The 25275-nt window shown below is 34.6% G+C and overlaps 1 protein-coding gene and 1 non-coding gene across 7 annotated transcripts; one reads left to right on the top strand and one right to left on the bottom strand.

Annotated features, from left to right (window-relative positions):
- Positions 1 to 1555: 1555 nt before the first annotated feature.
- PNISR (PNN interacting serine and arginine rich protein) lies at positions 1556 to 25122 on the bottom strand. 6 transcript variants are annotated; one of them, XM_044388860.3, is made up of 14 exons: positions 24859 to 25116; positions 24115 to 24190; positions 16612 to 16691; positions 14915 to 15033; positions 13252 to 13440; positions 11654 to 11877; positions 10013 to 10184; positions 8683 to 8873; positions 6848 to 6985; positions 6315 to 6414; positions 5525 to 5578; positions 4292 to 4462; positions 2141 to 3227; positions 1556 to 1897 (listed from the first exon to the last, which is right to left on the bottom strand). In XM_044388860.3, exons 4-14 carry the CDS (start codon positions 15000 to 15002, stop codon positions 1867 to 1869), a joined length of 2445 nt encoding a protein of 814 aa, XP_044244795.1. In that variant the 5' UTR covers positions 15003 to 15033; positions 16612 to 16691; positions 24115 to 24190; positions 24859 to 25116; the 3' UTR covers positions 1556 to 1866. The 6 variants fall into 6 exon arrangements, with proteins under 6 accessions (XP_044244795.1, XP_048082110.1, XP_026367535.1 ...); XM_048226153.2 differs by having other exon boundaries at positions 14915 to 15029; positions 24859 to 25011; XM_026511750.4 differs by lacking the exons at positions 16612 to 16691; positions 24115 to 24190 and having other exon boundaries at positions 14915 to 15029; positions 25023 to 25122.
- Positions 18036 to 18226, top strand: LOC113264871 (U2 spliceosomal RNA). The gene has a single exon (XR_003319859.1). It is a non-coding gene; the product is annotated as a U2 spliceosomal RNA (small nuclear RNA).
- Positions 25123 to 25275: the final 153 nt, after the last annotated feature.

Genomic DNA, 25275 nt, shown 5'->3' with positions numbered 1-25275 from the left:
ACATGTCAGTAAAATGATGAATTCTCTAAATTATCCATAAAACCTAAAAAACCCAAATATCTAACACTGATGTAATCTACTAATAATCACATATATCATGACTGTGTTTTAAAAAATATCTACAGATTTAAATGATAAGAAGCTTGCATATTATGGCAGAGTAAATAAAACTGTCAGATATTATTTTTGGCTCTAGTCATTGTCTTGCCCAAAAATGTGCATATCATAGCCAACAGAACTTTTCTGTAGAATTTTATTTTGAAAATATTATTTCACCTGAAGATTGATCTAAAAAACATTTTAAGATATGAAAATGTTATACAACTTATCTCTTACAAATTAATCTGATAATTCTGCAATTAGGTACATTGTGTTAGCTCACCTACATAAAAAATATTGCACATTTTCATTTTGTCTCCACATGTGACTGATGTCTAAACTATATAGAATTCCAAACTATTTAAAAGTTATTCTGTGAATATCAACTTTATAAATATCAGAACTAAATGCACTGTAAAACAACCATTTTGGTAAACATGCATTTATTCACAGTTGATTTATTTCCTCTAGATAAAGGCATAACTGCTCAAAATTATTTAAGAACCTATGCAGAGGTACAAGAGCACACTTAACAAATCTATTTCTACCTTCATTTTGAAGAAACACTGATCTTGGCAAAAATCTGGCTTATTTTAAAATGAACTATTGCTGGTAAGAAGGCATACTTTAAAACTTTTCCGTGACCTGCACCTGCTCTTTTCCTTTTTAAATTAAAATTTAAAAGCATTTGTTTTCAGAGATTTATCTGACTATTGTGGCATAAGTGAATAATCACATAAAAACAGACCCTGAAAGCAGTTGAGCATTTATATGCCTACAGAGCCTCATTTTACTTGTAAGTTATGACTGCCTTAAATAGCTAGACCACTCACTGATCATAATTGTAAGAAAGTGACAAAACCATACCATTTTAATGTCATGAAATTGACAAAAACCTGCATAATATAGCATTCCTCCACTGAGTTGAGGTCATATTATACTTAAAAAATATAAATAAATATACTGAATTGTGAGTCTTATTTCTGTAATACCCCCAGTGTTTGAAATATGTTTTTAAAACAGAAGTGGATAACTGCAGAATATAGTTCCAGACTTGACTATTAGTGTCAAATGCAACTGTTCCTTATAAATGACTCTAATGGTGCACTGGCTTGATTGATTCCAGCAACTTCATTGTACAGAAATAAACCATACTTTATACACAGAGTATATTACTTAAAAATCCTCAAATAGGAAGAAATGTTTAGAAAGCTGTCAAATGTTTCCAAATGAAAAGTAAAGGTCTATTTTTGGCCCATTTCCACACCCTTAAAGTTGGAATTTGACAAAAATCCATGGGTACAATTTACAAACTATGACAAACTATTAAGTTAAAACCATTTTCTTTGGGGAAGATGAGAGGAAGTACCTTTAAAACCTGTTATACAAAATTCCAGCTGCCTTTTTATAAAAGTACGTTCCTTAGATTAAAATCATAAAATTAAGGTGCAAGAGGTTAACAAAAATGAACTGAAGAGCTTTATTGACATCACAGTACATTCAAGAATAATTTTAAGAACATTACAGCTGAAAGAGAATGGCATGTTTATAGTCTTATTAAGCACTATTTTTTGAAAAAAATGTAATACAAAGAAATCCTATTAAGTAACTTGGAGCAGCATTTGGAAAAAGTACACCTATTTACAGATTAAAAAAAAAAAAGATTCTGGTTTCACCTACACAGCCACAATGTGCCTCTATAATGAGACAAGCCCTTAAAACTCATGGAATTTTTTAAACATCATGGCATTCTTGCCACATCATTCCTCAGCGTTTACGACGGGGAGGGGTTGTTGATCTGAAAAAAAAAAGGGAAAAGACAAATTTAAAAATAAAAATGTATTTTAAACTAAAGAATCTGCAATTTTTAAATAAATATTATTATATAGGATTTCTAAAATTATGTAAGACTATGATCATTTATCAAGTACCAAACTGAGTTTTTACTAAAGAGAGAGAGAGAAAGGACACTTTCAACTTTGAATAAATTCAGTCAAATTTTTTTTAAAAATCAGACAAAATACTTTAAAAAGTATACTACCTTGATCGGGACTTAGACTTGTGTTTGCGGCTTGCCTTCTTACCAGACCTTTGAGATTTCTCCATGGATCGCGATCGACTATGTTTAGGCTTCTTAGCCTTCTTTTCTTTGCTACTTCCTGGAGATTCAGAACTGCTCCTTCCACTAGAATCAGAGCCTGAATGTTTTTTGCTATCTTTGGTAGTACTTTTCTTACTATCCTGTCTAGAATCATGTCTGATAATTTTAACAGATATAGAACCACTCCTAGAGAATGTTCTTTCACTTTCTCGTTTCCTTTTTAACCTATCATCCTGACTACTGAACTTAAAATCTTTTTCTTCCCTTTTTTGTTTCTCTTTTCTTTTATCCTGTTCACGTTCCCTTTCTTTGTCTTTCTTTTTCCTATCTTTATCTATACTTCGGCTCCTCTCCTTTTTTCTCTCTTGTTCTTTAGCCTCACCTTTATGCTTATGACTGCTCCCACTAAGATTTCCACGTTGATCATCAATTTTACGCCTATCTCGACTCCTACTGCGACTGGACCGATTGGTTCGCCTATCCCTTGAGCGACTTCTACTTCTACGTCTCTCTCGAGAAGGACTCCGATTTCTTCGTCTTTCTCTTTCAATGCTATTTCTATTAGATCTCCTCCTATCTCTAATCTTTACTCTAGCCCTATTGCTCTCTATTTTAATTCTGCGAGAGTAACTTCTACTTCTACTCCGTCTAGCTTTAATTGTTGGAGATCTACTCCTACTATGTCTTTTTTTCCTTTTAGGAGAAGAAGATCGAGAAGAAGTACGACTACTACCTGAGCTAGAACTGTATGAAGAGCTAGAGACAGTACTACTAGTACTACTAGTTCTGCTATTGCTACTGGAACTACCACTACTAGAACTTCCTGATCTACTCCTTCCTTGTTTCTCTTTTTCTTTATGCTCTTTTTTTGGTTCTAAAACTGACGTAGTTTCATTTGGAGTTCTTTTCTTTTCATTAACCACATCACCGTCTGCTTCTCTTGCTTCTAGTAGTGATAAACTATTTTGCTCTTTATGGATAAATTCATTCATCTCTTTTGTAACCCTTTCTGTTTGCTGCTTTTCTTCTGAAAGAGAAAAAGACAAAAATACTATGAAAAGTCAAATGTATAATGAAAAAAACTTCCAAACTACCAAATTTCAAGCTATTAGATGATTACAGTAAAACAGCATTCTTCAACAGAAATAGGATACAAGCCACGTAAGTTCAAAATTGTCTAGTGACTACACTAAAAAAATAAAAAGAGATGAACTTAATTTCAAGTTTGTTAACCCAATAAATCAAAAATATTATCATTTGAACATGTAATAAATCTAGAAGAATACTAAGATATTCTGCTTTTTTTGGCACATAAAATCTTTCAAATCTATTATGTATTTCATGCATGCTTACAGCACATTTCAATTTAGGGTTAGCTACATTTCAAATGTTCAATAGCTACATGTAGTTAGCCATGCTCCTGGACAATAAAGCAACAGAGTACCAAAGTGTAAAGGCACATTTGAAGCAATTTGAAAAGATTTCCTTTTTCTCCAATAAGGCAATTTAAAGGTAAGTAACTAACTTACAGAGAATTTTCAACGGCTAAATCTTACTAATTACCTTCCCAATTGTCCAAGTATGATTGTTCCAAAAACTTCAAAATATTCTTTCATATTCCTAATATCATTATATAAACCATAAAGAACTACAATCATATATAGTATTTTACATAAAAAAGCTTCTATAAAGTCCTCTATTTCCTTAAATATACTAGCTATACATTAAATATCCTAGCTACAAATTATTTTTCAATAATTTTACAAATATATTTTCACCATTTCAAAAGCCTTCTTTTCCATTTTGAGAACTTTAGAAATAAAAATACACCAAATATCTTAACTTACAGCCACTGAAATTAATGTCTTACAAAACAAGACAAAGTTCACCTTTTATAAACTACATATTTTGAATACTATAATAAATTTTGAAAAAAAACTGCAAAAAAGCCAAAACCCTTAGTTTCTGTTACATCATATATTATCCACATTCTAACCTTAATTCTATCCTTGATATTGTTAGGTTGGTTAAAAAAATAAAAAGAAACACAAACAAAACTAGACAAAAATTAAGGGAGTCTAAAAGATATACCTTCCATCTGTTTATCATGTAACAGCTGCTGTTCTTTTTCTTTTCTCCAGAAAGCTTCCTGTTTTTGCCGGATTCGGTGCCGTAATTCCTCATCATCAGTGTCAGATGACTCAGAGCCTCTGTCACTCCTCTCATCTTCACTGTCTCCCGATCCATAACCACCCAGTCCACCTGTGTGCATAAAGCCCAGTCTATCATATGGAAAAATTATTCTATACACTAAAAAAATTTTAAGGTCCGAGAAGAAAGCTAATTTCTTTTTTCATTGCCTTTTCTTGGAAGAATATGCTTATTCGGGGTGGGGAGGAGCATAAATTCCAATTCTTAAGGAGTTCATAGATCTCTCCTGAAAATTAACAGAATCTCATTCTTTCTGGAATATTTCATATATTTCTCACCACAAAGGATTGCAATAATGGTTTTGTATTACTGTCCACACTAACCAACAAACCATTTAACAGGGCAATAACAAAGTCTCACTAAAGCATAGTCAATTCAACTACTGATGATCCTGAAAATAGTTCTAAAATTAATTCTTTCATTGTTCAAAGCTCAGAAATCCCAGGTTGTATGCAAAGTATTTTTTCCCTAAAAAAATTAGAATACTGTAATTGTCACTGATCAGAAACAGTATGGTCCTAAAACTACTCCCCACCCTGAAATAACCTAAATAGTAATCATCACAAAATCATATGGGCATTTGGTTCTACCCATTTCTGTTGGTCCCCACAAAGACTAACTTGGTATGATGTGGAAAAGGCACGTTCAAGCTTTTATATACTTGAGAATATATCATGCAAAGAGCAAATTATGAACACATCACTACCATTATACTATGATACTGTAAGATCAACTCTTTTCCTTTATGTTAAAACTCAACTTACTATAACACAATCTAAATAAAGGTGCTTAAAAGCATTAGTGGACAGGTTCCTCCCTAAAGCATGTATGCAATAATTTTGAAAGTGAGCTTAAATATTATCACGGCTAAATTATGAACTATTACAACTTGCCCCAATAAACTATGAATTAGTTACATTTATGATTTATAATAATCCCTCTGTGAATGCTTTAGTCAAAAAAATAGGCAAACCTTTTAGAGACTGATATAACCCTAAGACCTGGGTTATACACTGAGTAGGAATAGTACAGTTTCAAAACAGAACACGTAGCGAGACAAGGTAAGTGTGATTTTCCCTTTAAGGCCCTCTCACAAATAAGGAAAACACTTACCGAGTCCAGTGAGGGAAGCCAGTGCACTGGACTGTGCCAGCTGTTTTGCAGGAGCTTTGTATCACATCAACAACAGGAACAACATGTTAACACAAATAGCCACGATTTCATAGTCATGAGAGTCTATGGTATTGTTAAATCTACTACTATTGCTGCTTTTTGGGGAGAGAAGAAACATTAAAAACATAACATTCACTTTAAACCAGTAGCATGTCTGGCCTTGAAATTATAATTCTGAAGTGAGCTGAAATTGGTTTATAATGATGAAAAATGTTGACCAGTACATCAGTATTTTATTTTTGAGGTATGGTCCATAATTTAATTTTGCTTTCAATATATTTTGTGTTACTAAAAATAAGGGGGGTGGGGATGGGTGAATTTCTTGCTTCTGTAAGAACTACAAGTGGTAAATTGTGAAAACTGAGGGTTTATAATTCAATTCATTAGTGAAACTAAACTGCATTAGAAGTTATACACCAATACCATGGTATCTATAAAAAAACAAAATCAGGTGAAATAAATTGAACATCACGAATTTTCCACTATACATTTTATAGAACAACAGCATAATCGCTCATTTGTGCTCAGGCAAGTTGGGTAAAATAAAAATATTTGTATTGTTTTAATATGGTGTCTACAAACCTAACCTTTCCCAGAGAGTTAAAACATGCAAGAAGAAAATATTCAAATATCTGCTAGAATTCAGCAAGGACAACCAAAAAAAGTCCAAAATAGCCACCAAAACCAAAATACTCCCAGAAAAACAAAACCAAGAACACCCACAATATACCTTTCGTTGCCTTCCGGTGTGCATCTTTGGCTACGTAATAAATTTCTTCATCTGTGACATCTAGTAGAATTTCGGTCAGAAGCATTTTTGTCAGCAACATCTATGGAAGGGCATTTTATGTGTTTATATACATTTATGTATATTATTTCTAATTTAACTATTATAGTTACTAATAAAGTTTGATATTTTCAAAAAATTAATGGGCAAAGCCATTTTATAAAACATTTTTAAAGTAGAGATCATTATCAACCATTCCAAGGAACTAAGTATCTTGAAAATTATTTTAAAATACTAAAACTAGGTGCCTGGGCAGCTCAGTTGGTTAAGCATCCGACTCTTGATTTCAGCTCAGGTCGTGATCTCAGGGTCACGAGATCAAGCCCCATGTTGGGCTTCGTGCTGGGTGTGGACCACGCTTAAGATTCTCTCCCCCGCCTCCCCTCTTTCCCATTCTTAATAAATAAATAATGAATAAAAATAATAACACCACATTTTTAAAAATCCTGTACATGGTAAGAAATTTAACATTCTACCATTTGATACTCTTTCTCTTCTTCAGTCATCTCTGGTTCACTCTGTTCTTCCTGAGGAACTGGAGATGGACTTCTGGTGACTTTTCCACTACTAGCAGCTTCAACATTTTCAGTGTCTTCATCTTCCTCATCACTATCCTAAAAACAAGTAATACTATGGGTAGGCCAAATTCAGGCTTATAATGTAAAATCATTATCTTATACACTCTTATTTTAAAACCACAAATTAAAAAGTCTATGAAACAGATATATAAAAATGAAATTTCTCTCTAAATTACACTACAGATTTCGTTTAGTAGTATAAAGTGTTACCTGAAAGGAAATGTAAGATTACAAGATAGCTTATGAGAATCAATTATTTTAATGACTTTTCAATTTTTTTTCCTTAGTCAATTTTGACTTTATTTTATAAATAACCAGGAATATATCATGCCTAGACTGACTTAATTAATATCCATTATATATGATGGTCCCGAAATGAGTGGCTTATAAAACTTTGGAAAAGTGGACCACATTTATATTATTCAGTGTGACTTTTATAACTATAAATTTAAGCTATTTGCCCAAAATCACGTGACTTAAAATTAAAAATCTGAAATCAGTTTTCAGATCTCAGCTGGCCCTGAAACTCTGTGAAATTTCTTTCTTTTTTGCTATGAAATGGACAGGTAAGAAATGAAATGCACTTCAGATGGAGAAAATGCCAGCAGTTTGTTTCTGGCTATAGGTTTTCAGTATCCAGATAGCACACCTTAAAAAGGAGACTCTTCTTTAGGAAAAAGTGTCCTACAGTTCCCTTAAAAATTCTACAAAGTAAAAGAGAAGGTGATCATTGAAATACTAGTTTGGAAAGACTATGCGAACCAGGGGAAGACTACATGTAACACAAGTCCAACGTCATTTGGGAGGAGAGGGAAGCTAATCTCCAAACAATTTTTTTGACACTTAAACCTATTAAATCTGGAAATCCACTATTTCATCTAAAGAGTTAAAAATTACCAAAAAAAAAAAAAAAAGGTAAACTAATACATAAATAAATGATAAAAATAATAACAACACATTTTAATAGTGGCAGTCTTTTGGTTCTTATCTTCATTAACACCCACAACAAAAACACATCTTTGGCATGGTTCTTTTGTCAAAAGATAAAAGTAACTTACACGGCATTTGTAAAATTTAACCTAAACCAATGTCTGCTTAAATCTAGTTACCCTGCTAGTTACCCTCCTTGAGATTTATTTCTGAAGCACAAAATGGCCTAGGGAAGCTGCTATTTCCAAAGCTGCATACCAGCCAGTGTTGTGGCTATCATGTCATCTGAGAGCACATTATTGCTAAATAAAAAAATTCCTAAGCACTCACGCCATCTAAATGATGAAGCTTTAAAGATTTAACTGTTACTTATGGTGCTCATGTCAAAAACTATGAAAGTTATTACATCCTCTGGTATAAACACATATTTAAACGTTCAAGAAAGGCAGATTTACTTCTCCTTTGCCATTTTAATTGACTTTTGTTTTATCATTGGCCACTAGGGAATCAGCTGTACTGAAACAAAAAAACAGATTCGTTTCTCAAGGTTAGACCTATCTAGCGTCCCAAAAAATAATTTTTCTCTGGAAAGAAATGTTTCATAAACTTACTGCCCCTTTTTTCCTTACTCTACCCTCAGTAACAACATACATAAAAACATAATCCTCAAAATACTTACTAAAAGTAATCTCAAGAACATTATACTAATACTTCTCTATAGGCTAAATTAGTTATTTATTTCAATACTTTTCACATATAAAACACATGGACATGTTTTCATGTTAAGTGATTCTAACACTTACAAATTTACTTCTCTGAGGTAAACGAGGGCCATCTCCTCCTTCAGCATCTTCTGTGGCCTTCTTTTCTTTTTTGGACAACTGTGAACGTTGTTGTTCCATCCTTTCTTTCTCCAACTTCTTCTGCTTTTCACGTTCCATTTTTTCAAGACCTTCTCTAATCCAAGCTGGAAGAGTCCTGCGTTTCACTGCATCTGTTTCAGATGAAAAGAAGTATTTCTAAGTTAGTTAAGTAAAAATCATAAATGCATGAGTTCCTTATTCTTGAATTTCTACAAACTTTGTGAGTGAATTAAATAAAAGAATTCTGGTGCCACTTGAGTGCTTATAACTATCATTCTCCAGTAAGACAGTGGTAAAGCAACCCATTAACCATTATGCTTCTCTTTAAGATCATTTTTAAAGACAGCAGTAAATAGTGTGCTAATGCTTATAAGAAGCCACGCACTATGAAAGCACATTAAACCATCCACCTCGCTTAATTCTTAAAAAAAAAAAAAAATCACTATTACTCAATCTCTTTTACAAATAAGAAAATTGGGGCTCATAAAGATTAAGTGATATGCTCAAAACTAAAGAGACAGCAGTAGTGATGTGGGCTAATTCCAAGCCAAACTCTTACATTACACTGCTTCCTAAAATATAAAAACAGAACAGAGTCAAACAAAAGCACAAGTCTATTTTCACACTGAGAATTCATCTGAACGAGTATGATTCCGTAAATTAAAAAAGAAGTTAGAATCTTCTTAAAATGTCTACTTTGTAATAAAAAGTTAAGAGTTGAACATTCTGGCCTATTAAGTGTTCAATTTGGATTTCTAGATATAAAGTAGTGTAAGTTTATACCTTGTCATTAGACCTCAGTTAGTTATAATAGGTTAAAAATCTAAATCTTCTGCCAAAATATTTCTGGAAAGTGAAATAATAAAAGGAAAATTTACCTGACATTGGTGTATCAGATGAATGAGAGTGAAAAGAGACCAGAGACAGAGAACAACTAAGAGGTTTTAAAACTATTCATAAACTGGTATAATGTATCAAACTGTCAACACTGAAAAATATCAAGACACTATGGCCATGATAAATTTACAATCCATCACAAAATCTGGAGTTAAGGTAACAATTTCTTTTAAAGAAAATTATTCAGAACTTTTTGTATTTTATACCAGTATTCCTTTTGTAATTTTAAGGATTATGACTATAAAATGATAGGGTTTTAAACTATCAATTCCTAACATATCACAAGTGTCAGAACAATTTAAGAAAACAAAACATCCTTTTTACATGATCAAGAAATCATGCCAATTGTGGTTCACTAAACTTAAATAGCTACCAATTTGTGGAGGCTCCTGCTTCACAGGAAGTGCAATAGGTGATCGCTGCCGATCCCTGAATGATGATGGCCTTTCTCTTCGATTCTGGGGAGGTGCTGGAGGTCCTGGAGGTCCTGGTTGCCAATAAGGAGGATGAAATCCACCTTGCGGTGGACCAAAAGCAGCCCCATGCTGAAAGAGTATTGCAGTTTATTTTTCTTCACATTAATACAATATACTCTCTGGGACACACGTGTGTTATGAACTGGGACAGTAGAAATCCATGTGTGCAGCAAATCCAAGAATTCCATGGTTCTAATATCCACCGATATTTCTGTAGCCCCAAGAACCTAGGCTTACTCTTCTTAAGAAAGATAAAGATTTTCTGCCTACATAAATGCAAAGAGCCATCTAAAATTCAGCTAATACACTATTTTCAAGAAGTATAGAAAAGGATGTATATATATACATATATGTGACCTTTCTCGTTTTGAATCCATTTATAAACTAGTCCTTCCACTACCAAGAAATCAAATGTCAATTTTTCTGTAACTAGAAAATACAAGAAAAAAATTTTTAAATCAATCTCAAGTTATTTCTGAGGGGAACTTGTTTCTATAAACTTGCAAGAAGTATCTATTTTAAACAAAATAAAAGTTATTGAATCATTAAATATTTTTTGTAATTTTGCTATTTTCAGAGGCTTTTTCTAAGCCCATTGCCAACAGAGATCTCTGGCTTGTTAGCACAGGGATCTATCAAGAAAATAGGGTATGAGTAGAAGCTCCCTGCCACTACATTTCTTCAAAACCAAACCAAAAACTGTCATATCTGTATACCAAGTATGAGTATACCACAAGTATCTGAATATGTATGAATAAAGATTACTCTCAAGATGAATATTGGTTACATTTATGTCCATTATTAATCTAATTAGTGAAATAATGTATGAGTTTTTTCAAAATTTTAAATTATGATAGTTTATAAGTTTATAAGGTAACAACTGCAATCAGTTATTTCAAAATGACACCTAGCACTATCATTTAAGGGTGGACCCTTGGCGGAGTAGAGAAAATAAAGCCCCACATAATGATACTATTCCCCATAGAGTTCTATGTCCCTAGGAATGAATTAGATGCTACAAAGGAAATTATGTACAATTCCATTAACATGTCATGTCAGAATGGAAAAAAAATGACATCACTAGAAAAAGTCATTAATTCTACAAAGCAGAAAGAACTGCATTTAGGAAGATGATCTGTTCATGTGTTTTATTCATGTCTTATCCATAATCTATTATTGACAAATAATGTATTCAACTACTGTGCATTTTCTAAACTTTATTCAACAATTAAGTATACCATTTTGAAATTATTAGAAAACAAAACATCATATAGCTATTGCACTTACACATTTTTCATTTTATCCAACCTTTTCCCTAACGATCCTTTATATCATTCTCCTAAGCAAATCAAAAACCAGAAAATAAGAATCTAGTAATTTTAATACTCAAAAATTGATACGTTTTCTGAGACATAATATGCCCTTATCTGTACAAGACTGAAAAGCGAAACACAGATCTTAGGTACTCTTGATGAGACACTTCCAAAGAATGGATTACGTGCACATCTACAATATTAAAGCAACAAAATATCTTTCACCTGATAGTCAAACTGGTTCACTGGCCCCACTGCAAAATTATCGGGTGGTCCACCAAAGTTGTGATTGTTCTGGTTAAATATATGCCTGTTGTCAGGGGCAAATTCCCCACTGTCCTGACTGTTGCTGTCTTCGGAAGGAGGAACAATGTCCATTGGGCCTGGTGTTGGTGGCATCCATGGCTGATCTGGAGGGGGGTGTGGGGGCTGCTGATGCATTCCCCATTCTATTTAGGATTTAGGCATAAAAACATTCAACAGGGGGTTATAACAAAATCAACACAAATTTTTAAGATCTCAAGAAAGATTTTTCAGCAAAGAAACAGATTTAAAAATCTATGACTTCTTGGTCAAATTCCTCTTGTATATCTTAAAAATAAACAATTAATTAAACTAATAAATTACTCAAATGAGCTAACTCCATGCTAATTCATATCCTAAACATATAGAAATCAAATGCCCGAAATTTTTTAATAAATATAACAAAATCCAAAGCAATTTTTTGTTGAATTTTTCTATTTCTATTCAATAACAACACCATAAAAAATTAACACCTTGAGATTTTATATATAATTTCTTTCTTTCATGAACACATTTATCCTCACAACATCCCTGTGAGGTAGGGAGAAATCAGGTTTTATTTTGCCAATTTAAGGAGGGGAAACTGAGGCACACAGGGGTTAAATCACTTGCCCAGGTCACAAAGAAAGCCAGTAGAATAAAGTTGGGGAGTGGGAATGCCAGGGTGAGTCATTTGGGAACCAAAACATTTTCAAACTTGAGGAAATTTGGTGTAGCTTCAAGAAAACTAGAAATAAACTACCTCAGAGTATCAAAGATTAGAATATTCATTATTCTTTTAAAGTGATGTTAAGAGGATTACCTCTTGAGTTTTCCACTCTTACACTGAGAAACAATAATAAGTATCAATAGGGAAAGGGAGATTAAAACTTCACCATCAGCATACTCAAATGTAAGATTCCTCTATAAATATTTTGAAGTGACTACTAAAAATAATTAATAACACAAGACATGGAAAACTGAACTAGCATCAAAAAATCTAAATCATACTATAAAGCAAAAAAGCAAACAAACAAACAAAAAAATAAAACAGATAAAAACTTATGGAAGATCTTCACTATCTGAAAAAAAAAAAGGGAAGAAAATGATGGGTGGATGGTAGGGGCAGAGTGTATTTGACAGACTAATTTGTCACATAGTGACACAATATTTCTTTAATTAGAGGCTAGACATGTTTTGCTCTGCCAGTGCTGCTTCTGAAAAGGCCAGAGGTTGCAACAGAGAGACATAGAATGCTCTCTTCCCTAGATGCCAAGTGAGGTTTCCAGTGTTCCCAGCCCCTGTCAGCCTAGGAATGAAGAACCAAGAAAAGAATCAAACTGAGTGCCACAATGCTAGCAGATTGAGTACAGAATAAGTTTAACCACAAAATTTCAAGGTCAAATCTAAATAAAACTGCCTACTCTTTAAGGAGCATTAATTTCAAGAAGTCATAAAACTAAGCAAATTAAACAGTTTAATTTAATCCACATTTTATTTTAAAAATAGTCCTAAAATCTGGATAACATTAAACAACAAACCTGGTTGCCACATTCTGTTAAAGTTTGAATCCCCTTGAAAATTCCCATGATTGTTTGGACCAGATTCCATTGCAGACATATCTTGTCCATTTGGCATCATTCCTGGTGGTTGTTCTACCATACTTTGCTGCCCTGAAGCTTCTCTTTGGGCAATCCAAGCTTGAGCCAATGCAGCCCAGTCAATCTGGCCTAATATAATTTAACGTACCAGAATTTAGCATTCAGAATTTAAGAGTTAGAAGAACAGTGCCTCTATCTAAAACAACCATCTCAGTTATTCCTTACTAGAGATTTTAAATATTACAGAATGTTAAAGCTGAAAGGATGCTTAGAAAATAACCCATATCCAGGCTACAAAATAATTTAACTGTAAGACTTTCAGAAAACAACTTCACAAAAACACTCTTAACTGATTTCTAATATTAACTCATAAGAAAATGTATCCCCTGTACCTTAGTTTAGTCTTTTTAAAGTCTTTTCCTTTTTTTAACTACTATAAAAACAAATGATCAAATTCACTTACTTCTTCTTCAAACAGGTCCTACCCAGGCCTACACTGGATCCTAAGACTTCAGAGAAATATAGTTATCTATCCCTGTTCCTCCTCACCGTCACCCTTCTTTACTAAGGCTCCCTTCTCTAGTCAAAATACATCTCCTTAACAACTTCTTAGTCATTCTTTACTCAAAATGTATTGCTTTGCTATCTTAAAAGGTCCTCTTTCTTCTCTAATACCTATAGATAACATTTTAAGATCTAACAGTATTAATGAAGGAAACAAAGTAGAATAAGATGTTTTTTCACATCTCAGTGAAGATTAAATAGGTATTCTCATACATTTTGGTGGAAACATAAACTGGCATAACCCAGGTGGAGCTGAATTTAGGCAATGTGTATCTAAAATTTCAAATGTGCAACAGTAATGTAACAAACCTAGTTCTTGGATTTGTTTTTCCTCAGCAAATAATGGACAAGTAACAATGCAATGACATGTATACAAAATTATGGTAATTATTTCAAAAAGTAAAAAGCTACACCCAGTCATCCAAAAGTGATTTATTAAATTACAGTATAGTCCTATAACAGAATGCTATGTAGGTATTAAAAAAAGAAATAGAATCAGATTAACCCAAAAAAAGCAGGGCAGTGGAAAGGGTCACATTAATGAAACAAAACTGGCCATGAGTTAGTAACTACTAAAGCTAAGTAATAAATGGGGGCTCCTTGTATTCTACATCCATACATGCTTGAAATATTCCATAATACAAAGAAATTTTTAAATGATATATATAGCATACCATCAGTTGAATATGAACTACACAGAATCATAAGATTCGGAATTAACAACAGAAGTATGCTTTACTTAAGCAACATATTTAAGGAAGATTTTCCTCTTTCCTTAGAAAAACAAGAACTAAATCAGTTTTGAAAATGTAAAATATTCATAAAGCTTTCTACTCTTTGGGGAAGTCCTCCAAAGAGAAATCCATTCCCTGATATGTATCTTATAGCTATATTATTTACGAGAAAAGATTAAATTTTGTTCATAAAATGCTCCAATAAATCAATCCCAATTCCATTTCCCTTAATTCTATTACCTATCTCCCACTCATCTCTACCTATCTCCCCTTCCCCAACTTCCAAATTCAATTTATTTCCTTACTTGGATCCTGCTGGTGCTGGAACGACTGCATCCACTGTTGCTGGTTCAAGGGCCATTGCTGCCAAGGCTGTCCTCCTTGATCCCACATCCTGACTTTTAAAATATATTTGACTTTCTACCTTTAACAAAATAAACAGTTTAAAAATGAATGAGAGTTCTTTAATTTTAAAAGCTCACACATCAAAAATTATTATCAGATGATACAGTTATGTGATCAGAGCTCTAAAATTCTGGTCAACGGGTTGCCAGAGGCAACTGGAATTTTTAGGTTGGCAAGCAAGAGTATAAAATCTCATGTTAATGATGGTGTCAGAGCTTGATGGCAAACGTAGCTTTAATCAATTTAGCTCAAAAAGATGGGGGAAAATCTATTTTTTTCCAATACAGATCTCTGGAAATGTAGTTATTTTAAAGATTTTAAGAAAAAAAGTGATTTAATCTCTCCCTAACCAAGACTCCCTAAAAAGGGTAACCAAACAACAGCTCTGAGGAAGGAAAACTCTTCCTTATAAATAATTACAGCTAACGAATGCAGAAGTAGAATAGAATTAGAAAATCACGTATTACCAAATCTAATGAAACAACTGATTCAGGAAGTCTCCTCCTGAGATACAATATTATGTCCCCAGAATCACTATGAATATTTTCACCAAAAATGTTTAACTGAATCCATTTGAGCTTTTGGATCTCACTTCCAGGATAAAGAAATTACAAGGAACAAAAGAATGACGCAAACACTAACAAAAGAAACAATCGGACAAATCCAGAAGGTGAGACAGTCTACAAGACCAAGTTTCTTAACATGTAAATAGCATGGACAACAAAGGGAAAGAGAATATATGTTAATAACTATTCAATCTAGGTGATGGGTGTGGGGGAGGGGTTTCATCACACGAGTCTACTTTTCTCTAAACTACTCTGAAAACTTTAATAAAAAGTTTAAAATTCCTACAAGTCTAGTATATTTGTACTTTATCCAACACTGATATACAACCCTGTTCAAGAACCAATGACACACATGACAAGTAGGATATGTTTCTTCATTTTTGTACCCGAAGGCTCAGTATAGAGCAGGCATTAAATAAATTTTTACTAAACGAATCTTTTTAGACTGACCCTTTCCTCTATTCTAAATACAAGACAAAAGCAAGCCTTAGCATTGCAGAATCACAAAAAATAAAAAAGCCAGATTAACAAGAAGTAAGAAACATCCGCCCAAATAGGACAATTGGCTGTTACAAGAGTTTGCAGCTCTAGTCTTTGCAGCATTCACAGAACGTTACGAGTTCTATCACTGGCAGATCCTGACCCTTCAACTGAAGAACACTGTAAATTAAGATGCCTTCCTTTGTTACCTTGACTTTCTTATAGTCAAGTGCACTTGACTTCTAGTTACACTAATACAGTCTATTGTAAGGGCACCATTGGAATATGGCAAAACAGAAACTAAATAAATAGCACCATATCTAAGACCAACAACTGGACTGGGAATCAGTTCCAAAGTACATATGCTTCTTTTTTTAATCTCTCTTCAGATTTTCTTTCTTCTCTTTTTCCCTCTCTTCTTTTTCAACTATACCTTTAAACACTTTAAAAGCTAAACGACTTACTAGAACCCTTTATAACTTTAATTAAAAGGTAACAAATAAGTAAAGAGGGAACACCCAAAAGAAATACCAATTGCTATTTTGACTGACCTCAGAGGTTCACCTTCTGTTTAAAATTTAGGTTGATTCAGACTACAGCTTGGAAGCATAGCAGCAAGATTACTTATGCCCTGAGGGGGGGAAAGAAAAAGAGTATATGTTTACTCTTAGATTATGAAGAGTTACTAGAATAAAAATAAATTCTAGAGATGCAACATAAAAGTGTGATATCTCCAAATTAATTTGGAGTCTCTTCTTTCATTAACTTTATAATGAAAACTATTTACCATTATAAAGTTAAGGGAAATAGGTATATCACAAATGAGAAAGCAAAACTTTTAAACATTTTTTTCCTCTCGAATTATCTTTTTATTTACTGGAACAATTCATTAATACAAAATAATGTCCAACAATTTAGACATTGTCATATATGCTGAGAAAAAAGGAACAACAAACATTTGAAAAGATCTCATCCACCTGGTATTAACATAAATGGCAAAAATAAGTAATAAAATGCTTTTAGATTTTTCTATAAAATTCTAAGTTTAAAAATTAACACCAGCAAGGTAAAAATTTGTCCGTCAAACATTTGCATTTTATTCCCATTAGATCAACAGCTTTTAAAAGCTGATAGACAAATCTATTCATCTTTTTATCTTCCAGCTTCTTGCACACAGCAGTCACTAAATACCAAACTGAATAAATGAACTGTCTCTGGCTCCTTCTATTTACTTTTGAAGGTTAATGATAAGGAAACTGTTGCATTTATGAGAACCAAAAAAGCTGGTGTAACCATGGTTTGCTCTGTCTTCCAAAGCTCTAATGGTATATCAGAACTCAATGCATGGATTTTTTTGTCATAGGTTATAAATTCATACAATGTAGGCATTATAACTAGCTCTATAAAGTGTGTCCTAGAGTTGCAAATAGATGTGCATTCAGCAAAACCACTTTAATGATGAAAATGATGTGTACAGACTCCCTACCATCATTTCCGATACAGATTTACTTCTCTAAAAATCACTCCAAAGTTACTTTCACTTACTCATGTTTAATGGTGGTCATGAACAACTTTTGCAGTTCTCCTTTTTAGTTTGTGACCATCACTTGTAACCCAGACATCAGAGCACAAGCTCTGGGGTTCATGATGCCTACCTATTCACTAGCTGTATGAACATGGGCAAATTAACCATTCTCTAATTCTCTAATTATCAGTTTTTTCATCTGTAAAATGGAGGACATGGTAAATGTCTACTTCATAGAGTTCTTGTGAGGATTAAATGAGAAACATACGAAATCTCAGCAAAAGAGACTTCAAAAAGTAGTGCTTAATATCACTATAAAGACTTTCTCAGTATCGTTTTTTATAGCAGTCTTCAAGTTTACAAATGGGCTGGGGGGTAGTGGGGCAGTAGGGTTGATAATCAAGCCAAGACATTTCTACTCAACTCTTTTTTCTTTAAAAGCAATCTGAAATCGCTTCTCAGCCTTTTGGCTAAGATCAAGTGTTGTATCTGTTCTTATCAGTTTAATATCTGATTCGTCCTCTATCCGAGGACAATATATTAAATGGATTTTTGGAATTAGGAGATGGAATAGGAGCTTGCTTCATCCACTCCACGCATCAACCTGGTATTGCGGTACTTCCAGGAATGGTCCACCCCCCTCAGGGGAAATAAATGTTGTTTGAAAAGAAGGAAAAAAAAAAAAAAAAGGCAATCTGAAACTTAACCAGATTTCATTTTATCTTTGGAAAAATATTTTCCTGTCCCTACATCTCACAATATCATAAATTAAAACTTTTATTATTTAAAAAAAAAAACTTCAAAAGTTTTCTTAAGCACGAAAAATTTTTACTTGCATATTTTCAAGAGTTTGATATATATATTACTTGTAGCCATTTTTGTTTGTTGAAAACAGTCACTTCTACTTTTACTATGTTTTCCAAGGCTTCTTACCCCAAGTTTTTATGAAAGCTACTATTCATATACAGTGTTTAATGCACTTAGGCTGAGAAAAATATGAAAACAGACGTGAAATTGTGAGAAGCAGAACAGAATAAAAATACGGCAAAGAAGGTGACAGTAAAAGTCAAAGAAGTTAGGACGTATTTAATAAAATGCTTCAATTAAGTCTGTAGTTGAGAAACTTGACTTGGCTACAGAGGATGAGTGTTGAACGAGGGAGTAGGTAAAATACCCAAGTCTTTTGGAAAGACAATTTAGCGGTACAGTATTTTATCAAAACTGTAAATGCACATCCGTCTGACCTAGCAATTTCACTTAAAGAACTTGAACCATAGAGGAGTACACTCACTCTGTTACCCAAAACCTGCAGCATGTTTGTAACAAAGAACATCTCCTTTTAGGGTCACTCAAAGGCAGCGATAAAAGTGAATCATACAGTCGATTGTTATTCAGCCACTTACAATGAATAAGATGGACTTTTATATGCTGACATATATTGATAAATAAACTCTCTTAAGAAGTGAAAAAATTGCATGATACAATATGAATAATGATCCCACTTGAGGTTTTTTCTTATTAAGAAAGCAATCTAGGGAACCTGGGGGCTCAGTGGATTGGGCGTCTGCCTTCAGCTCAGGTCATGGTCCTGGGACCCTGGCATTGAGCCCCACATCAGACTCCCTGCTCAGCGGAGAGCCTGCTTCTCCCTCCCCCTCTCCCTCTGCCGCTCCCCCTGCTTGTGCTCTTTCGCGCTCTGTCAAATAAATAAATAAAATCTTAAAAAAAAAAAAAAAAAAGAATGCAATTTAGGGGTGCTTGGGTGGCGCAGTCAGTTAAGCGTCTGCCTTCGGCTCACATCATGATCTCAAGGTCCTGGAATCAAGCCCGACATCAGGCTCCCTGCTCATCGGAGAGACTCCCTCTCCCTCGCCCTGCTTGTTCTCTAATAAATAAATAAATAAATAAAAATAAATAAATAAATAAATAAATAAATAAATTCTTCAAAAAAAAAAAAAAGAATGCAATTTAGGGGTGCCTAGGTGGTGCAGTTAGATGTCTGACTCTTAGTTTCTGCTGAGGTCATGATCTCGGGGTCCTAGGATCGAGCCCAGTGTGAGGCTCCACGCTCAGTGCAGAGTCTGCTTAAGATTCACTCTCCATTTGCCCCTCCCCGCCCCCTCACTCTCTCTAATAAATAAATCTTAAAAAAAAAAAAAAAGAATGCAATTTAGTATAGAAAATTCCTAAATTACAAAAAACTCTTAAAAACTGGTAAGCTCTAGAAAGTGCAAACAGAAATCAGGAAATGTTATTTTATATCTCTGTGTTCTTTGAATGATTTTGCTATGAGTATTTTTTTTTTTAAGATTTATTTGAGAGTGAGAGTGAGCAGGGGGGAGGAGCAGAGGGAGCAGGACAAGCAGACTCTGCATTGAGGGCAGAGCCCGAGGTGGGGCTCAATCCCACACCCCTGAGACCATGACTTGAGCCAAAACCAAGAGTTGGATGCTTAACCGACTAAACCACCCAGATGCCCCATGACTGTGTATTTTTATTTTTTTAATATTTATTTCTTGAAAGATTTGTGTTTATTTGTCAGACAGTGTGAGCAAGGAGAGAGAGAAGGAGTGCACAAGCAGGGGGAGCGGCAGACAAAAGGAGAAGCAGGATCCCCACTGAGCAGGGAGCCCAATGTGGGACTCGATCCCAGGACCCTGGGATCATGACCTGAGCCAAAGGCAGACACTTAACTAACTGACCACCCAGGCATCCCAAGTGTATTTTTAAAAATAAATCTGTAGATTTTTTAAAGAGACAAAGAATCAAAGGAAGCTGATCAGCACAGTTCAAAGTGACTGATATAGGCAATAAACATCACACAAGTAATATAACCATGAAACTCTGGACAAATTAGCTGTCTCATTTTCTTATGAAGGATTTTGAGTAAATTTCTATAATCTAGTCCCAAAAGGGTATCTCTGGTCATGAGAATAAAATGTAGAATTACGCTGAATTTTGTAAAGGGAGAGATTTTAAGAAAAGACTTAGTATACTCAAATACTTAACATCAACTTTTATATGTGTTTCAGCACTTAGCACAATGTTTGAAAAAGGATTTCATTAATTATTTCTTGATTAAAGAACATGACTGATTATAAGTGATTTGATAGCAAGGATTTAGAAACCCCACTTTCTTCATCTTCACCATATACTCTTCTTTACTTACTAATAAACAAAACAACTGCAAAATCTGGAAAACAGGAATATGAAGGCACATATGGCAATAATAAAAAAATTATCTTGTAATTTCAGTATTTTTCAATGAAATGACATAGCCCTGTATCTTAACAGCCTTGCAGCCTTAAAAATGACATTTACACATTGGTTTAATAATGACTTGGAAAATATTGGTAACTGTTAAAGATGAGTGATAAGTACATTAGGGTTCACTACGCTCTTCTTTTGCACCATTTGAAAATTTCCATAATGATAATAAAGATGATGCAGTGTACAGTTACAGAGACTTACAATGAATGTTCATTTTTTTCTTTCCTCAAATAAGATCTTCTTGAGGGCAGAGTCTTATAATTATTTGAATTCTCCATGGTGTTTTGTCCATATTAAGTGGTGAAATACTTTACTCTTCACTTAAATTTATTAACAAGTTAAGTACACTAATATTCAATGAAGAAAATAAAATTATGTTACTACTACTCTGGTTTTATAACATCAAAAATCAATTCCAATTTATCTGTCCTTCCTTTAGCCTTAATTTTAATGATCTTAGGCTCAACTTCTCAAATTTGGAAATTCTGATTATAGATCAGCCAGACTGCAAGCCTTTCCCTTTATGGTATTTAATTAACCTCTATTTCCTTGGAAACAATTGGGATTTAGGAAAAACAGAAAGACCAATAACTATGGTTTGCATCAGATCATCCAAGTTATCACATATGGCTGGAAAAATCTAGTTTATGACTATGACCAGTGTTATGGATTGAACAGTGTCGCCTTAAAAAAATATGTTTAAGTCCTATCCACACTCCCATAAACTATGAATGTGACCTTATCTGGAAATAGGGTCTCTGCAGATGTATTCAAGATTTGAGGTCATACTGGATTAATGCAGGTTCTAAACCAATGATTGGTGTTTTTATCAGAGACACAGACACACAGGGAGGACACCATTATGACCACAGAAGCAGAGACTGGAGTGATGTGTCAACAGCCAAGCAAAACCAAGGATTGCTGGGAACCACCAGAAGCTAGGAAGAGACAAAGAAGGATCTTCCCCTAAAACAGGGGTGGGGAGCTGGGAATGGAGCAAGCAAGCATGGCCCTGCAGAAACAACTTTATTTGAGACTTCTAGCCCAGAGAACTGTGAAAGAATAAATTTGTTGTTTCAGGCCACTCAGTTTGTGGTAATTTGTTACAGTATCCCTAAGAAACTAATACAACCAGAAATGATCATCATTTATCTTATCCATTTCTTAGATGACTCTGTATTAGAATATTCATCGCTCTAGGATTCTTAAAATTACTTGTTTAAATGACAATTATTAATATTTGCAAAAGTCCTCTCATAGACTGACAAAGATGAATGAGGATGAAAATGTAGTATTTGTTTTAAAGCACTTAAGCATCAAAAAAATAAATAAGGGGTGCCTGGGTGGCTCGGTCAGTTTAGCATCAACTCTTGATCTCAGCTCAGGTCATGATCTCAGCATTGTAGGATTGATACCCACATCAGGATCCACACTGGGCATGGAGCCTACTTAAGATTCTCTCCCTTTCCCTTTGCCCCTCTTCTTCCTGTGTGTGTATGTGTGTGTGCCCGTATCAACTGCAAAATCAGAGATAGAGAAACACATCTATGCTTTGATGCATATGGTGAAATGTTTCTCACATCACATACACAGTTTAAGAACTACAAAATGCAACAAACCTCTTCTCCCCTGCCATTTCAGCCCTATATACCAGGTGACTGACCTCAAATTCAAAAGAATTCATTTGTTCAATTCGGGTTAGGTGGAAATGGCCCCAGTAAAGGCTAACCTTATAATCATTTGAAATGTAGTTAAAAAAACTTCTGCTACTTGATGAGACATACATTTCAGTATATATTGAAATACTTTGCAGCTTGCAGATCAAAAGAGGCACTCAAAAAATATTGGAGAATTGGACAGTTTAGGAATAGATACAGAAAAAGGTGATAAATAAAAAATAAACGTACAGAGAGCGAACAAGCCTAAAGGAAACACCCCAGAAGCAGAAAGCACACATATCTTGGTTCTAATATCATTCTCCAATAAAAGGAATCAGAATTCTTAGAGAAATAACTGATTCATCAGACTGAGATAAAAAAATACACAAAATGAGTCTGATGCATCTTATAATGCCAAGAAGAAAGTGCTAAAAAAAATTTTTTTTTAAATTAAAAAACTAAAAGGATGGGGGTATGTCACAGTAGACAACTGAAAGAGCTCCCAATGTACAAAGCTGGACCAATTTGAGCAAAAAAATAAAGTAACATTGGATTGCAACACAAATTATGACACAAATATCTCATGTGTCCATGCCGATACAAATAAATGATTAAGTAAACTAGCAGAGACAGACACACTTCCCATGCAGAAGAATTCCATATAAATTATGTAGATACTCCATCCAAAGGAGGGAGAACATAACCCTCTAATCCTCAAATGTAGACTGTGCAAAAGGACTACCTTCCAGTGAGTACAGTATGGAAGGGAGGAGGTGGAAGAGTAACTTCACAGCGGAGAAACTTGACAAACATTACTTTAGGCAAGTGATCAAGGTCACTATCAGTGTGATAAATCACATTCATATTACATACCCTTGATAGGATGTACTGAAAAAGGCACTGCTCCCCTGTGATCTTCCCCTCCAAAACCCCTAACGCCAGTCTTACCATGAGAAAAACATCAAATTCCAGTAGGAGGGCACCCTACAATATACCTGACCAGTAGTCCTCAAAACTGTCAAGGTCACTGTATTAGTTTGCTAGGGCTGCCACAACAAAGTACCACACACTCGGCAGCTTAAAGAAGAGAGATTTATTTCCTCATAGTTCCAGAGGCTAGAAGTCCATGATCGAAACGTCAGCAAGGCTGGTTGCATCTGAAGGCCTCTCTCTTTGGCTTACAGATGGCTGTCCTCTATGTCCTTTATATGGTCTTCCCTCTGAGTCCTAATCTCTTCTTATAAGAAAGGACACCAGTCATGAGAGCTTAGGGCCTACCCTTATGACTTCATTTTACTTCTTTAAAGACCCCATCTCCATATATGGCTACTTCAGCGTTATTGACTTCAACATATGAATTTTGGAGGGACACAATTCAGCCTGTAACAGTCATCAAAAACTAAGAAAGCCTGAAAACTGTCACAACCAAAAGAAGGCTAGGGACACATGGCAACTAAACATCATATGGTAACCTAAACGGAATCCTGGGACAGAAAAAAACATTAGGTTAAAACTCGGGATATATGAATAACCTACAGACTTTAGTTAATAATAATGTGTCAATATTCATCCATTAATTGTAACAGATATATCATACTGACCTATAGTAGTAATAACGAAACCGTGTGTAAGGCAGGGGTGTTTATATGGGAACTCTGTACCATCTGCTCAATTTTTCTGTAAATCAAAAACGGTTTTTAAAAATAAAGTCTATTAATAAATTTTTAAAAAATACAGTCTCATGAACATCTTCAAAGAACCGCTTTACTGTTACTACTTCTATATAGCCCCACGATAGTCCTACAGGTGAATCTTCAGGGTTAAGTTTGTTCTCACTTTTGCTTAGCTGCACTCAAGTCACAAATTCCAAGTTTATTTTGCTCTTTTATGAATTAGCCATCAACAATCAAAACCTGTCGAGTGCCCATGATGTTCAGATAACAATAATATTCACAAGATAACACAACTGAAATATTGGATACTACTCTTCCCCTCGTGAACTTTAACATATAATGTCCATCACTGGATGATAACACAACAAAAATACAAACTAGGGAACCTAATTGTAGTTAACCGGACGCATTTGCCCTTGGCTGCGCCTGCGTAGTCGGAACTGCACAGCGCAAAAGGTCCAGGTCCGGGCCCCCGCCTCCTCCGCCCCCTTGCACCCCCTCCCCATAAGGGGGGTTCCCATTGCGCAGGCGCAGTGCTTAACGGCCGGTCAGAAGCCCAACAATTAGTCCCTTCTCCTCCGAGAGAAAACTCTCATAGTTAGAGGAAGGGGTCGTGAGCATTCTCTTTAATAACAACATTTCCTTTTCACTAAGAGCACAGCTCTGACTCACCAAGTCGGGCGGACACCGCCGCTTTAAAGCGATGAGGTTCCAGCGGTCGCGCCAAGCAGCGTACGCAGCCTACGTGTTTAAGTTATGCTAGCTTCGCCACAGAAACCAAGAAGGCTGTAATGGTCTGCCAAGTCCCCCACGCGTAATTGTTCTCCACCACTTACCCACTCTGGTTCCGGAACACCGTTGCCGCCACCGTTCCTGTAATACCTCTCCAAACCTTTCGATGCTTCTACTTCTTCACGAAAAAGACAAGATGGCGCCCGATTGGTTGCACCCGGAAGTGAATAATAATAACATCCGCTTGTCATCTGAAGCCATATTGTCCCCCATCCTGGTCTTTGAGCACGTGACTATACCCTGTAAACGTGTCTCGATGCCATTTTTGTTTTGGGCAAAGCCACCGGGACTTGGTAG

The sequence above is a fragment of the Ursus arctos genome, unplaced genomic scaffold (assembly GCF_023065955.2).
Source record: "Ursus arctos isolate Adak ecotype North America unplaced genomic scaffold, UrsArc2.0 scaffold_13, whole genome shotgun sequence".
In the NCBI taxonomy this organism is placed as follows: domain Eukaryota; kingdom Metazoa; phylum Chordata; class Mammalia; order Carnivora; family Ursidae; genus Ursus; species Ursus arctos.
The sequence above is the reverse complement of the archived record's forward strand: the minus strand, read 5'-3'. Positions and strand labels throughout refer to the sequence as shown.